Source organism: Leopardus geoffroyi, chromosome A2 (genome assembly GCF_018350155.1).
Source record: "Leopardus geoffroyi isolate Oge1 chromosome A2, O.geoffroyi_Oge1_pat1.0, whole genome shotgun sequence".
Lineage (NCBI taxonomy): Eukaryota > Metazoa > Chordata > Mammalia > Carnivora > Felidae > Leopardus > Leopardus geoffroyi.
Genome location: NC_059331.1, coordinates 56,699,823 through 56,715,984, shown reverse-complemented (window position 1 = coordinate 56,715,984; position 16,162 = coordinate 56,699,823). Strand labels below are relative to the sequence as shown.

The window sequence follows — 16,162 nt, the reverse complement described above, 5'->3', positions numbered from 1 at the left end:
AGCCCTGGACATTCATGATGCCCCTTTGCGTGCACACCGCACCTCCAGCAGCAAAATAGTTCTTTCAGACCCCCCAAATCCCGCTGTGTCTGGCTCATGGCTAAGGCTCTGGGTTTTGGCTTTCACTGTCACTTCTCCCAGAAAGCCACCCCTAGCCAGCCCCTCGTCCAAGTTAGAAAGTCCTCTTACACACTCCCAGGTTTACTCTGTACCTGCCCTCCCATCACACCAATGAGCTGTATTGCCACTGGCAGGCCTCCCTCAGGCCTACTATGAGGCCTGGGGCACAGAGGTGCTCAGCAGTTGAATAAATCTGGCCTAAGAGTCAAATCTGGTCCACTGCCTGCTTTTTTAAAATAAAGTGTTTTGCGCAGGCCTGCTGTGGACAAACCCTGGAAAAGCAGAAGTCTTATGTCATGGGGAAGGTGGCGATTCAAACTATAGGGCCCGGCCAGGTGACCTTCAGACAAGATGGCCACATGATGGGACGATTCACAGCTACGAATGACGCCTACAGAGCTCCTTGCCCGTGTGTACAAAGACTTAGGTCCGAGGATATTAGTTCTTTGTAACACAGAACAAGGAGGAGGAGACTTGCAATGTCCCTCGATGGGGACCAGTTAAGTAGCCTGAAATACGCCCATCAGTGGAGTCCTACGTTAACAAGATGGCGGCAGCACCATACACATTGACAGGAAATGATCTGAGATGTGACACTGTGATTAAAAGTTCAGAAAACTGGGGCGCCTGGGTGGCTCAGTCGGTTAAGCGTCCGACTTCAGCTCAGGTCATGATCTCGCGGTCCATGGGTTCGAGCCCCGTGTCGGGCTCTGGGCTAATGGCTCAGAGCCTGGAGCCTGGAGCCTTTTTCCAATTCTGTGTCTCCCTCTCTCTATGCCCCTCCCCCGTTCAGGCTCTGTCTCTCTCTGTCTCAAAAATAAATAAACGTTAAAAAAAAAATTTAAAAAAAAAGTTCAGAAAACTGTGATATGTATTTACAATAAAATATACAGAGCACTAGTGTGCTTATATAGCATGATATGATCATAGACTATTTTTTTTTTTTTTTGATCATAGACTATTTCTTAATGAAGATCCAAGAAACAGGCACTGGTGGTGGCCTCTGGGAAGGGAAACTAGGGTTTCCAGAGATTCCTGGAGATGGGCCTCTGCCCTCTAAGCTTGAAGGCTTGTTAGGACAGGGGTGGGAAGGAGAAAGGAGGACTTTTCACTCTATGCCCTCCCCCCACCCCTTTTTTAAAATTTACATCCAAGTTAGTTAACATATAATGCAATAATGATTTCAGGAGTAGAATCCAGTGATTCATCCTCTTATACCCTTTTATAGTTTTCAGAACTTTAGGGGTGCCTGGGGTGGCTCAGTCGGTTAAGTGTCCGACTTCGGCTCAGGTCATGATCTCATGGTTCGTAGGTTCGAGTCCCGTGTCGGGCTCTGTGCTGACAGCTCAGAGCCTGGAGCCTGTTTCAGATTCTGTGTCTCCCTCTCTCTGTGACCCTCCCCCCGTTCATGCTCTGTCTCTCTCTGTCTCAAAAATAAATAAACGTTAAAAAAAAAAAATAAAAAAAGAAAGAAAGCCGGTGCAATACAGAAATCAATACAAGTCACGGCAACCCACGGGACCAGAGGTCTCGCATCTTGTGGGAGACTCAAACCCTCCAGAGCCAGTCCTCAAAGACCCCAAATTCCGTACTGTACTTAAGTCACCTCTTGGGCCACCCTGGTTTCCTTGTCCTTCGAGTAGGTGGTGTCTTACTGACAGCCACGAAAATCAATTGGAGTTGCGTTATAGCCCTCTCGAGTTCCCCTCTCAGTGTCTGTTGATCATTAATCTGTTCATAACACTGAATGGACTTCTCTATCTCACAGCCAGGATGCTGGGTCCAGGAGGACGCGCTGTGATCATCCTTCCAGCACAAGCCCTCATTTTACAGACAGGGAAACTGAGGCCCAGGGTGCCAAAGGGATGTGCCCTGGGGTGTGTGTGGTCAGGTTCTACTACAGACAAAGACACTGGCCCAGGAGTCCTGCCTCCTGGGCCACAGTACCCCATTGTCGGCACGACACAGCAGGACTTGCACAATCCAGCATACGGCCTGGGTGACTGAGGCGTGGGTTCCGTACCGAACAGAACTTACTCGTCTGAGTGTTGCATGCTGTGGAAAACCAGACACAGCTGTGCAGAATGCAGAATTGTGTAGTGTTACCTCAGAGAAGCTAGTCAGCCCCCCAGTAGAGAAAATTTCCAAACAAATCAAGCTGATCTTAAGGGACAGGTTACTTTCAAAATTTCAAGCATTTTTCACTGGTTATCATTCAGTCCCTGACTCCAGCCTCCTTAGCAGCTATCTAGCTACGATATAGCTCCTCCCAGAACGCACCATGCACTCCTCTGTTCCAGTGCCTTTGCTTATGCTCTTCCCACTTCCTGGGCTGCCCTATTCATCTGCTTGGCAACGTCCTACTCAACCAACAAGACACAGCCCAAATATCACAGGGGAAGCCTCTCCCTGTGCCCCATCCCCTAGGTGGGGAGAGAACCCCCCACCTAGACTGTGGGCACCTTGGAGGCAGGGACAATGGCTCTCCATCCACTCTCCTGGTGGTGGGGTTCAGACGCCGCCGCTGCTCTATGTGACTAGCCACCAGCGGAGTTGAGTCCCAACCATAAAAGCTCAGCAGTACTTGGGTTCGCCAAGACCCGGACCGCGACGGTTGAGATTCAAGTGGCTTTAATGTTAGCATAGCCTAGGGCTTCAGGGCTGCAAAGAGTCACCAGAACCCAGTGCTGCCTGACTATTGGGTGAGGAGCCTGAGCCTAGGGAGGGGGGGAGCACTTCCCCAAGTCACTCTGGGGCACAGCCAAGAATTGGTCATCTGACTTCCTTTCCATGGCTCCCTCCCCACTGCTCTGACAAAGCAAACCACAGAGTCAGGGAACCATTGTGGTTTGAGGTGTAAGAAGGCTGTTTTCCTGTGGTCTTTAAATGAACAATAAAAATTAGACGCAGTTCTGTTATGCCAACAGTTGACAAGGGGATTAACACGGGCTGTGAGGGCATGGGAAAATCCTTAGGGAGGGGTTGCAATAACAGAACCGCATGGTTAGGACACAGGGTCAGATGCAAGGAGAAACCAAACGAAACGAAACAAAACCCCGTACCAGTATAGGATGGCTCTGTAGGAGCTCTGAAAAACTCAGGATGTGCTCAGTGACTGACAATGTGAACAAAACAGCTGGGAATGATCACCTCCTCCAAGAAGCCCTCCATGCTTCTAGGTCCCGAGCGCCCACTGCGACCCCTACCACCCAGTGGGTGATAGTTCGCCATAAAAGGGAAGGGAGGTGGTGGTGGTGGCCGTGGGTCACAACGTGCTCATTGCATCCCTCCTAGGTCTGGCCACTCCTGTGGGCACGCTCCATCCGTCCTGGTCCCTCTGCTGGGCCCAGCCAGGTAAGCTGGCTGCTTGGCCTGGAGGTGAGGGGGCAGGGCCTGTGGAGAACAGACCTGTGGCTTCTGAGTGCAGCTACTGCAATTATGGGTCTCTGTTCAAGTGGACGGGAAATGGCCATTTGCCAGTCTTCTCGCAGGATTCAAGAGGCCTGACGACATCAGGAAGAAATTTAGAAGCAAATATCTGAGCTGCTACCTTCACCAGTGAAGGGCTCTTCCCTGAGCCCGCACTGACCCCCGAATCACACTGTGCACCATACTTCCCATCAGGCGGCCCTGCCAGCCCCCTGGATACAATCAAAAGTGACCCCCATCTCAGCCCCTCAAACTCACCCCTCCTTTCCCTGGCTGGTGGCAGAAGGAAGCCACCGCCAGATCCTCAGGGATAGAGGGGCAGGGTCCACGATGCTTATGCGGAGGGAGTCAGCCCTCCCTTGGGGACAGCTCCAGGAAAATGACTCCAGGCCTCTTCCAGGTCCAACCCCTCTGTGTCCACTCTCTGGACCTGAGAGGGACCTCAGTTCTCCACTGCAGGTGGAAGAGGCAGCCTTGTGGCCAGTGGGCCTGGACATGCATCTTTAGCTCCCTATCAATCCCCTTATGTGACCTCGGGTGACTCACACAGCTTCCTGGGGCCTCGGTGTATTCACCTGTACACCTTCCTTGCAGGAGCGCTGCGGGGCTTGGCAAGAACACCCATAATTGCCTAGCCAGTGCCGGATACCCAGCAGGCCTTCAGAGCCTGGTAGTCCCTTCCCCTGTGCCACCGTTGCCCCCACAGAGTGGGAAGGCTCAGGGCGTGGGCGCCTGGTGGCGTCATAACCTGGTTTCCCAGCATCTCATGTTCGATCTTGCCTCTTGGGCAAGTGGATGGGTCTTTCTGAACCTCTTTTCCCCACCTCCCTGCCTCTACCTGCCTCTTCCTTAAGTCCGGGGACTGCTACCTCCCGAGACAGCCAAGGCCACCCGTCATGGGGCACACACTCTGGGTCAGGCACTTTACAGAAGTGATCGCATTTAATGCTCAACAACCCTCCATTTTACAGATACATTGTGGCTCAGAGAGGTTGAGTAACTTACTTAAGGCCACACACCTAGAGGCTGGATGATAGGGATTTGAGCACCTGTCCATTTGGCCCGCAGACCATGAACGTAACCACGAAGCTAGACCTGCCTGGTCTTCCCCCTACACAAAGTGCTTATTGAATGCAGGCTCCATGCTAAATGCTTTACCTATCATCTCATTTAAGCCTTATAATAACCTTCTAAGGAACATACTACTATTATTGTCCTCATCCTATCATCCAGAAAGAGAAACTGAGCCTCAGAAAGGTTAATGGGGCACCTGGGCGGCTCAGTCGGTTAAGCATCCGACTTCAGCTCAAGTCATGACCTCACAGTTCATGAGTTCAAGCCCCGTGTCGGGCTCTGCACTGACAGCTCAGGGCCTGGAGCCTGTTTGGATTCTCTGTCTCCCTCTCTCTCTCTGCCCCTCCCCCGCTTGTGTGCACATGCACTCTCTCTCTCTCTCTCTCTCTCTCAAAAATAAATAAATAAACATTAAACAAAAAAAGAAGAAAGGTTAAGGAATTTGTTTGAGGCCAAGCAGCTAGTAAGTAAGGATTTGAACCCAGGGCTGTCTGATTCCCAAGTCTGTGCTTATAACACCATTCCCTTTGGTCTTCAAGGTTTAGTTCCAAGAAGTCCCCCGCGGAAGACCATTTCCCTTCGTGGCTGATGTAATGGAAATAACAAAAGCAAATCTAGCCCCCACACGCCCCACCAGCTATGGAGTCAGACTCCCCGCCCTGTCCCCTTATTGGCAGGGTGGTCTCAGGCATGGCGTCTCTGAGCCCCAGTCTCCTCTGTCAAATGGGAAGGGATAACAACGCATATCACTGAGGTTGTTGCAAAGACTTCAGTGACATATCAAGTGCTGGGCCCCCAGCAAGAGTTCTGCCTCCCACTGCCCCCGCTTCGCCAGCTCCCGGGACCCCGGTCACAAATCCCGGTTCCTTTTGCCCTGGGGAACGCCCCACCTCCCCTCTGGAGTGGAGAGCAGCTGGGGAGAGGCAGGAGGGGCATCGTGGTGGCCAGGCCTGGGAAGGACTTGAGGCTTTTGCCAGTTCTGCTGAGGCGTCCCAGAGGCCCGGGTGCGGTCAAATCGGGCAAGCAGTCCTGCCTTTTTCCCTTCTCCCCAGCTGCCTGTGCCTCTCCCTTCCTCCCTCAACAAGCCTGCCCTGGGGTTGAGCTCACGCTCAGAGGGCCTCTTGAACTAGTTTGAGAGAGGAAGGAGGAATTAGGTTCTGTGGTTCCAAGCCCCACCCCCACGCCTACAGTCTGGGAAAGAGACAGACCCCACATGTGAAGGGCTCTGAGACCGCACACACATGTTCCAACAGACGGCGGCCCGCTTGCTGTCACCTCCTCTGAGGGACCTTCTGGGACACCCCCAGGTAAAGCACATCCCCGTTCTCTCTAGCTCATCTAATTCCCCGTGAAGCCCATCTCCCAGCCTATATTTATCTTGCTTAATTACTTGCTTGTTTATGGTCTGTCCCCTCTACCAGAACGAAGATCTTCACGTGAAGGAGGGGACTTTGTTTACCACGGTGTCCCCAGGATCCATATGGCACCTGCTGTACAGTACGTGCTCAATAAATGTCTGATAAATGAGTGAGTCCTGTTGACCCAGTCATTCTCACTCAGGACAACCAGAGCGATGGCACAAGGCCTGTGAGCTGGGAATGGCAGGCCCCCTGCCCGCTCCCCGTTCTCGCCCTTGTCTTATTCCGTCGGGGCCAGCGCCCCTTTTTACACCACAGATAGTCTCTGAGGGTCTACCCATTTTCATCTCCGGTGTGCCCGTTGCTTACGGGATCCAGCCGCTCAAGACTTTATCAATAAAAGAGGCATCCCTTTAAGCAAAGCGAGTGACCGTCCTTGACGTATTCGGGGTTCTTTCCTAGTCGCTTTGCTTAAACCGGGGCCCATCTGTATTAAAGGGAGCAGGTAACGTGAGGGAATCTAGAAAGAAATACAGAAATCTGCAAGGCCTGGCTCTGTTTCGGAACGTCCCAGCCGGCCACCACTGATCCAGACGCGTGGCGTTCCGGGGAATGCCTGGAAGTAGGGAAGCAGCTGGCTTACTCTTCTGCAGTGCGTGCATACCACAGAAACAGCTACCGCGGGGGTGCCAAGCCAGTGCCCCAGCGGCCCTCTCCCTTAATGAATTTATAACGTTCATTTATAACAAGTGCTGGGGACGCCTGTTTGGCGAACGGATGCCACTAAGTGCTCCTGACCGACAGCTTCTCTTAAGTGGGTTAAACATTCCCCTCTGCAATCGTCTTTATGTTATTGATTTAAACACCTTCCTTTGTCCCAGGGGGAGGAAGACGGCAACCAGCTTGACTCGACTCCACTGATTCGGAATTAATGGACGCGGGATATGTGTGATGTCTGAGTCATTGTTTGAATAAATCTATAACGGAGAACGTGGGCGTTCCTGAATGCGTTTCAACAACCGCCCCCAACATTTATGATGACCTATTACGTGTCAGGCACTGGCTGCGTATCTCAGAGGATGCAGAACCAAAGAGGCGTGGGCCCTACCTTCCGGAAGCTTGGTGGGTAAAGGGACTGCAGGCAAATCAGAGTCATTGGTGCCAGCCCTGTTCCCACAGGAGTTCACATAATCCTGACAGCCGCTCTATACGGTGGGTAGGCATCCCAGTTTATCACGGAGGCCCTGAAGCCCAGAGAGGCTAAGTAATTTGTCCAAAGACACACAACCTGTAGAGGACGGAGCTGGGATTAGAACCCACCTACACCGATGCTCAGCCTGTGTTCTTCCCATGCCACCGGTGGTTCTCAAATCAATGGAAATGCAAATTTCTACACTCTCGGTGATTCTGATGAATCTGCACTAGCCAGGGCAGTGAAACGGGCCACCAGTGCAGTGTGGGAGCCACCTGGCAGAGGGCTGCGGGGATGGCCATTTAGGGAAGGCTTCCTGGAAGAGGTGATGCCTGTCTTGGGATTTGTGGCACGAAAGGGAATTCATGGGGTGGCCCGGCAAGAGAAGGGCACTCCAGGTACAGGGAACAGCATAGGCAAAAGCTTGGTTCGCTTGGGAAAGTAGAATCATACATCGTACACACAAAATCTACATCTATGTGGAGTGTGAAGAGTGGGGACGGGTGAGCAGTGAGGAATGAGGCCACAGGATGAAGGGGGCAGAATTCTGCTGGCAGAAATGGCCTGGATTTGGGGCGCCCGAGTGGCTCAGTCGGTTGAGCGTCCGTCTTCGGCTCAGGTCATGATCTCTCTGTTTGTGAGTTCCAGCCCCGCATCGGGCTCCGTGCTGACAGCTCAGAGCCTGGAGCCTGCTTCGGATTCTGGGTCTCCCTCTCTTTCTGCCCCTCCCCCGCTCGCACTCTGTCTGTCTCTCTCAAAAATAAATAAACATTAAAAAAAATTTTTTTTAAAAGAGAAGAAATCAGTTCATTAAAAAAAAAAAAAAAAAGCGTCCTGGATTTAGCCCCAGGTTGGTTTTCCCAATGACCACATAGCACCTGTATACCGATTACTTAACACTATTCTTTATATCAGGGAAACTATATATTTGCTCCATCAACAAAGAATCCCAGTCTCACTGAGAATAAATTCAGTTTTCCCATAAAAACAAATCACCAAAACACCGTTATAAAATCCTGCTTGGATCCTGTCACCCGCAGATGTCCTGTGCTCTAGTCCCGCTCTGTGTTTGTTTAACACAGGAATTAGTTACGTATGGAGAATCCGTGTTATGGAAGGCAGCCATAAAACAGAAGGATCACTTTTATATCCTGATCGGGAATGAGATACACGATATATTGCCAGGTGAAACCAGGAAGGTGATGAATGCTGTATTCGGGTACAGAAGGAAGGGAGAGGAGTAAACACATGCAGGCTGACATATGCATAAAGTATCCGGATGGCGGTTACCTCTGGGGGAACCTGACAGGGCCGGGAGGGCAGCTCAGTGCTCATTGTGTGCCTTTTGTATCTTTAACTGTTGAACCATGTGACTATATAACTTCCTATAAAATAATAAGATACAATTAAGCCTTCTTTTGAGTGATAAAGAGGCGTTAAAGAACTTTAGCACTCACTGACACTTTGGTCTTGAAATACTTAGAAGGGCCGGAAGAGCATTGGGAAGGGAATAGCATTCTTCTGGGTCCCACGTGATTATTTTCCTTGTTACCGAACGCTGAATCTGTGGCTCACCTGGAATCATTTCATGTGGCTCGGGTCTCAGGGATCTGAGAATATGCTTTTTTCCAACAAGAAATATCCTTAAGCATGTAGTGTAACTTGACAGAAGGCTGGGGAGGGCCCAGGTGGGGCCTGGGCCCAGTGGAGGGGCGGGGGGCGGGGGTGGGGGGTGGCGGGGAGGTCAAGGCCCTCTTCCCATCCTTTTGGGAACAAGACTAGGCTGCCATCCCACAGGGTCAGGCCCCCCCGGGGAGCACCTCCGAATGCTGGGTAGTGCTCCCCATACGCTCTCCTGCGGCCAGTTATCAAGTCCTGTTGTATAGCCCACGAGGAAAGGGAGACACAGAGAGGTTAAGCGGTATGCCCTGAGGCCGCTCCCCTGCTAGTGGCAGAGCTGGGATTCCAACCTGTAGGCCTAGGCAGGGAAAGCCTAGGAGCCTCTGAGCCAATCCGGCCTGGGGCGGGTAAGGGAATGCGACCCCACCCCACGAAATAAGAGTAAACCTTAAGACCCAGACTGGGCCACCCCAGACTCCTGGAGCGGATCCACAACGAGCATCCCTTACGCAGCACAACCCACAGACAATTTTGGTCTCTCTCGCCATTTCCATAAGTGAGTATAATTTATGTGTCTAATAGCAAAGATATCAAGGTTGGGAACCCCCTGGAGTGTTAGAAATGCAATTTGTAATTACAAGCACACAACAATTTGTTCAACATGTCAGCTACGTCCGCGGTAATTATTACCCTGGTTAAGGGTAATCCCCGCCGCGCATGGGGATGGGAAGCCAGGAGTGGGGGCACTGGGCTTGGAACCCGGTTGTCTTCCTTGAGGCCATTTCTTCTCCCAAGACCCCTCCTGTTCCCTCCCACAGTGGGCCAATATCCCTATGGTGGCTGCCCCCCGGTGGGCCTCTCATGGGCTCGGCCCTGCCTGCGGGTGCCTAAGTACGGATCAGTGGGCACCTCCTTCTTGGGAGGCATCCCTAGTGGATCCTGACGCCTGCTCTCAGGAGGGGCCCTGTTCCAGGCTTGCTTCCCATTTTTCCTCGACAGTCTGGGGATAACGCTACCTTCTAGTAAGTTCCCTCCTGCTATAGGCTGCTTGTGATGCAGCCTCTAGCTCCTTCCCCTTGGCCTCCTTTGGTGGTCACCTGGAGTTCTACACTAGGGACAGGTACACTAGCAGTGGCCGCGGCTGCCACTTCCGGAGCACCGATTCTGTGCCCGGTGCTCCACGGCGCTCACACTGGGGCGCAGCAACCTTCCCAGCCACACAGAGGGCAAAGTCCACATCTTACCCAAGGGACAGAGGCCCAGAAGTACCAAGGCACTCGCACAAAATGCAAGACGCACAGATCACAGGGAAGCGGGATTCGATACGGTGGATGGTCTGAGCCATGAGGGTCCCCACTCTGGGATGCAGCCTCTGGTTGGAAAGGGCACTTCTTCATTCAACACACATCGGCTCCTTTTGTGCTTTAACTCCAGTGCGAGGGACAGGGGCCACGTGGAGCTGGGGAAGGGACTTCCAGGCTCTGAAGGCTTGCTAGATGTCCAGCACTGGCTAGACTAACTGTTGGGCACTCTGTATTTTACACACGTGACTTGTCAATGCCCCTGTCCGCCCTGTGAGGCTGGGACTTCATTAACTGCAGATCAGAGATCAGGACCCCGGCACTGCCCTGTAAAGTGGGGGTTCACCCAGAAGTCCCCAGGTTGGGCTTGCTGGCAAATTATGATCGGTTTGAGACCACAGTTCAGGGCACAGCTGATGGAGCCCTCCCTGGAGAGGACGAAAGATGGGGTGGCGAAAACTGCAGGCCAGAGCCACCGAAACCAGCAGTCTGGGTGTCGGGTCAGGGTGCGGGTGAGGAGCAGGGGGCAGTGTGGCTAGCCCTGGCCTGATCAGAGTGGCCCCAATCCCACCACTCACTAGGCTGGTCCTGGCACGGGGCGGCGTTCACCGGCCACCGCTGGGGCGCTGGCGCCACCTCTCGCCCTTCTGGAGAACTGCAGCCTGGCCTTCCCAGACGGGACACAGTGGGCCAGACAGGGTGGTACTGCCCAGCCTTGGAGCAGGTGTAGACAGGGGCCGCTGAGCCAGGCCGTGGTCCCCGCCCGAAGCTTCCTCATGCAAACCTCTTCCATTCTGCCTGAAGAATCTAAGGCCCCCTCCTCCCCAGCTCTCCTTGTACAGAGGGCGGGCGGCTGGGTTAGGAACCAGAGCAGGGCTCAAACCCAATTTCACCGACGTTTCAATCTAACAACATGTAACTGCCCTGCTTCGAACCCTGGCTCCTCACTGCTTAAGAAATGAGTACCAAACTCCTCGCTATGCCCACAAGGCTTCGCAGATTCGGTCTCTGCCCTCCCCCTCCGCGCGGCCTCAGCCTCTTATCCAGCAAGTTGGCTCCTGCCCCTGCGCCTTTGCAAAGGCCAGTCCCTCTGTCCAGCACACGTCTCTCTCTTTTCACCTACTTAACCCCGGCTCCACCTGCATGCCTCAGCTCCTTCAGGGAGGCCTTGCCTGGCCTCCTCACAGGCCCCATCGAGGAATGTCTCCTAGCACCGTGGATGCTGCCCAGGGGAGCGTCTCCCTCTCTTATGCTGCACAGCTGCGTGAGGATAAGGATCGTGTCTGCTCGACTCCCCATTTATTTCAGCTCCAGTGCAGTGCCAGGCACATACTAGGTGCTTCAGAAATATTTGTGGATGAAATTAGTTATGTCTAGTTCACGTGAGTCCCTGTCCCCAGATTAACATGCCTTCATAAATACAGCATTCATTTCTCAAGGGGCCAGGCACAGAGGGAAATAAAGGTCCTTCCTACTTGAGTTCTGGGGAGGGGGATATTAATAGATGGTGAAGTGGAGGGTCTGTGCACCGATGTCCTGACCAGGAGCAGACAGCCGGGAAAAGCTAGAGCTGAGACGTGGACCCAGGTCCGTTTTGACTGAAGCCATTCTGTGGCCCCTGAAGCCAGGCATATGGCCCAGTTCCCTCAGGATTCACCGGGCTGGATCTGCTTGAGCCGCTCACGCAGACGGAGGAGAATGGAGTTCCCTTGCCCCTGAGGTTACCAACAGAGTCCTGGAGAGAGAGTCTAAAAAATTAAGCATAGGAGGGCTGCCTAAGTGGGGAGGAGAACCCATTCCCAGGCATCTCTCCTTTGCCAGTCAGCATGCTCAAGGCTGGTTCTACCACCAGCAGGCAGGGCTCCCATATGTGAATCTGTAAAAGGCGCCCTCTTCTGGTGGACATAGCCTCTTACGCCCACGCTTGGCAAGACTGCCATTTCTTTCTTTGCCAACTGCTCTCATACAGTGCACAACCTGAACATCTGTACACTAGAAGCGCCTGGAGCTCCACCCCACTGGGTGGGGTCCCTGTTATTACTCTCCTCACACTGACAGTGGATCTGGCTCTTCCTTCAAGGGGGCAGGGAGCCCTTCCAGTAAGGACTTGTAATCATGCATGCAGGACATGTGGCCACATGCAGCCACCTGTGCCTTCCTTTCTTAGGCCCTGGGAGAGAGAAAGCCCCAGAGAAAGCCCTCTGGGAGATTTCCATGGCAGAGATAAGCCACCGGCAGGTCCAGAAATCACAAGGCCCACAGAGAAAACATCAGCAAAACTTAGCACTGACTTAAGCTGCCTCATGGAATCCCATTAAATCTGAGCAGGAGGGCAGTGAAAACCCCAGCCCACATCACGGGCTTAAACTCAGGTGGAAAGGGTGACATGTGGCTTGCTTGGGTCTTCAAGGAGACAGACCCTCAGTCCTCTCAGAGAGACTGCTGCATGCCCTGGGCTTCTGCATTGAGTCAGGAGCCCGGAGGAGGCCAGGGCATGCTCAAGGTCACCCAATGGCCAGCTGGCAGCCAGGCTGGGCCCGTGCCAGGTCTCCAGGCTCCGCCCTCGCTCCAGCCCCAGATCTGCTGGAGTGGGGAGGAGGGGGAGCTGGTCTCCCAACTTGGGCCTTCATGGGGCACAGAGGGACCGTTCTTTGCAGCTCAACAATCCCCCTGTTTGCCCCGTGCCAGGCTACAGCCTCCCTCGAGTCCTGCTGACGAGGAAAATCTGGTGCCAGCGTCCACAAATATGTGTGCCTTCTGGAGGGAGGAGGCAGCCGGCCTTTCTAGCCGAGTGGGCGGATTTAAAGGCCCAGAGGGAAGCCACAGGATAGGGGCAGAGGGAGCTGCTGGGTGTTTTCTTTAAAATACAGCATGGGGAATAAACACACACACACACACACACACACACACACACACACACACAGAGCTCCTGAATATTTCCGACCAGATACCACAAAAACGCTTTCCATGTTTGCTCTGAGCGGGAGGTGGGGGGCATATGAAGTTTTTGTTGTATCTTCTTGTAATGTTGAACACTTTTACCACGGGCCTGCTTTCCTAAGCAAATAGTAAACTCCTAGAAATAAACCGAAAATAAGAAGCCCAGAAAGAAAGAGAAAAAAGGGAGCTCAGGTATTGACCTTCTCTGTAAAAACCTTCTCTGTGCTTGCTGGGACACGGGCCACATTGGTGGTCCATTCGTGCACATTTGCACTGTAGCCACAGAGTGACCCGGAGAAGGGGGCCCCTCTTGTTGTCACCCCCACTACACAAACCATTGCCCAGGTCCTAGCCTAGTTCTAGGCTGATTCTAGCTCTTCACTTCTTCCCGGGGACCTGAAGTTCTCAGAGAGCCTGGGGAGGAGCGACACTGCTCCAGAGGGAATGTGCCTTGTCAGGCAACCAAGGGGAGTCCGCAGGCTGTGGTGGGAGCAGAGCCTACAACTTCTGGGGCCCTGGAGACGTTCCGCTGAGATGCTGCCAGGCCATGCTCTCAGCCCAGGCCCCTGCTGAACCACGGCCCCTTCCTGGGCCTCAGTTTCCTCATCTATTAAATGGGAGAATCTGCCCTGGTTTGCCTGGTAGGAGTAAAGATTACTCCTACTCCAAGGGGAGGTGCCTGGCACCTAGCAGGTGCTCAGTCCACACCCACTTCCTCCCTCCCTCCCTGCCCTGATAACTCTAAGAGCAGTAAGGCTATGTCCTGCCAGGCCAGGGACTGGCCACTGCCCGGGGAAAGGCACCGGGATCTGGAGGGCCGACTGGAGGTTGGCAGTGACCCCCTCTCTCTAGCGGGCATGCCCTGGACACTGGAGAGGACGCAGAGCCCCCTGGGAGACGGGTGGGCTGGGTGCCTGAGCCTGTGTGTGGGCTCAGGTGAGTTTGCATAGCGGCCTGAGATCTGGCAGGTCCTTGTGGCAGGCTGTGGCCCTCCACCTCCTACTTCCATTGCCTCAAACAGACCCGGATACAAAGGGCTTAGGAGGAGACGTTTATTTTCCAGACGCAGGTACCCAGAGGTGGGCAAGGAAGACACAGCCAGGGATCGCCCTGGCCCTCCCTTACCTTGCTTGGTCCAGTGCCCTGGGTGGGGGTCTCCTGCAGCACACAGCACGGCCTCGCTGGCCCCAGGGGCCTCCTCTGTGGCCCACGTAGATGAGCTTCCTCAGCCCTTCCCGGGCCTATGCAGTGGCCAGCGTGGGTCATAAGCCCTCAGCCCCTGCTTAATCCGCCAGAGCCCGAGTCAGCGCCAGCGGGACACGTGACAGCCACAGCCCCACAGACCTGTTTGGCAGGAGTGGCAGCTGGTCCCGTGGGGGAGGGCCGCCTGCGCAGCCCTCCTTGCCCTCGGGGGCTGTCCCTGATCACCACACTCCTGCTGGCTCCTCCTGTCCAGAGCCCGTGTCCTAGGCTCCTGCCCACCACCCCGGGAAAGGTATGGGTATGTGGGGGGAGGGGGGGCAGAGCAGATGGGGAAAAGGGCTCGTCAAATGGTGCTCGGTAATGGTGTGTGTGTGTGTGCACACTTGGAACGGGATCCTTATCTTACGCCACACACGAATCAATTCCAGGTAAAGATCTAATGTAAAATATACAGAATATGCACGGCCATGGAGTGGGAAAGGATTTCTTAAAACAGAAAACATTGATAATAAAGCTCGAGATAAATTTGACTACTTAAATGAAGAACTCTGAAATGCGGCGCCTGGGCGGCTCCATTGGTTGAAAGTCCAACTCTTGATTTTGGCTCAGGTCATGATTTCACGGTTCGTGAGTTCGAGCCCCGAGCTGGGCTCTGCGCTGACAGTGTGGAGGCTGCTTGGGATTCTCTCTCTCCTTCTTTCTCTGCTCCTCCCTGCTCTCTCTCTCTCTCTCTCTCTCTCTCAAAATAAAAAAATAAACTTAAAAAAAAAAAAGAACTCTGAAATGAAGATGTCCACCCAAAGACCCCAGAAAGAGTAAAAACGGCAAGATATTTACAACATACATAAATGATCAAGGATTCAAGTCTCAAATGCCTAAAGAATCCCCCCAATCAACAAGAAAATAAAAAGCCCAAGATGGGCAAAAACACTTCCCCAAAGAAGAGATCCAAGTGGCCAATAAGCAGGCAAAAACGACCCAACCTCATCAGCAATCAGGGAGATGCAAATTAATGCCACGGTGACCCACTATTACACACCCACCAGCTGAGCAACAATGCCAAAGACTGATAATAGCCGATGCCGGGAGAAGGGGGTGCCATGGGAGGGAACGACCACACAGCATTCTTTATGACCCAGTGAGAGGTAATGCCCTAGAGAAGGGCATGCCATGCACACTAGGGCACAGACAGGTTCAAGAACAATAGCCCCAAACTAAAAACAACCCACATGTCCATCACAGTAGACTGGAACACATAAACTGTGGCCCCAGCGAGGCGAGGGAATACGACCCGGCAGTGACAAGGACAAACCGTAGCTACTCACGACTGGAGGAGTCACAGAGCTGCACCCGCAAGCCGAAGAAGCCAGACCCAAACAAGTTATCTACAGCCTACGTCTATTTAACAGACAGCTCGAAAATAAGAAAAACAAAATGATACCGTAAAGAGTTGTTCAGCTGGGGCGCCGGGGTGGCTCAGTCGGTTGAGCCTCTGACTTCGGCTCAGGTCATGATCTCTCGGTTCGTGATTTCGAGCCCCGCATCGGGCTCTGTGCTGACAGCTCAGAGCCTGGAGCCTGCTTTGGACTCTGTGTCTCCCTCTGCCCCTCCCCCACTCCTGCTCTGTCTCTGTCTCTCCCTCTGTCTCAAAAATAAACATTAAAAAAAAAAAAAAAAGAGGGGCGCCTGGGTGGCGCAGTCGGTTAAGCGTCCGACTTCGGCTCAGGTCACGATCTCGCGGTCCGTGAGTTCGAGCCCTGCGTCGGGCTCTGGGCTGATGGCTCAGAGCCTGGAGCCTGTTTCCGATTCTGTGTCTCCCTCTCTCTCTGCCCCTCCCCCATTCATGCTCTGTCTCTCTCTGTCCCCAAAAAAATAAATAAACGTTGGAAAAAAAAAAAAAAAAAAAAAAAGAGTTGTTCCGCCGG

At 53.4% G+C, this 16,162-nt stretch overlaps 1 protein-coding gene across 9 annotated transcripts in view; it reads right to left on the bottom strand.

The window, feature by feature from the left end:
* IQSEC1 (IQ motif and Sec7 domain ArfGEF 1) overlaps positions 1 to 16,162 on the bottom strand; it is a 470,459-nt gene that overhangs the window by 76,050 nt on the left and 378,247 nt on the right. Inside the window, exon 1 of one of the 9 annotated variants that reach the window (XM_045493962.1) lies at positions 14,166 to 14,322. The exons of the other annotated variants lie outside the window; for them this stretch is intronic. Coding sequence (XP_045349918.1) covers positions 14,166 to 14,300 — 135 coding nt within the window. The 5' untranslated portion in view covers positions 14,301 to 14,322. Of the gene's footprint in view, positions 1 to 14,165; positions 14,323 to 16,162 lie in introns of those variants that run through there. 9 annotated transcript variants of the gene reach the window in all.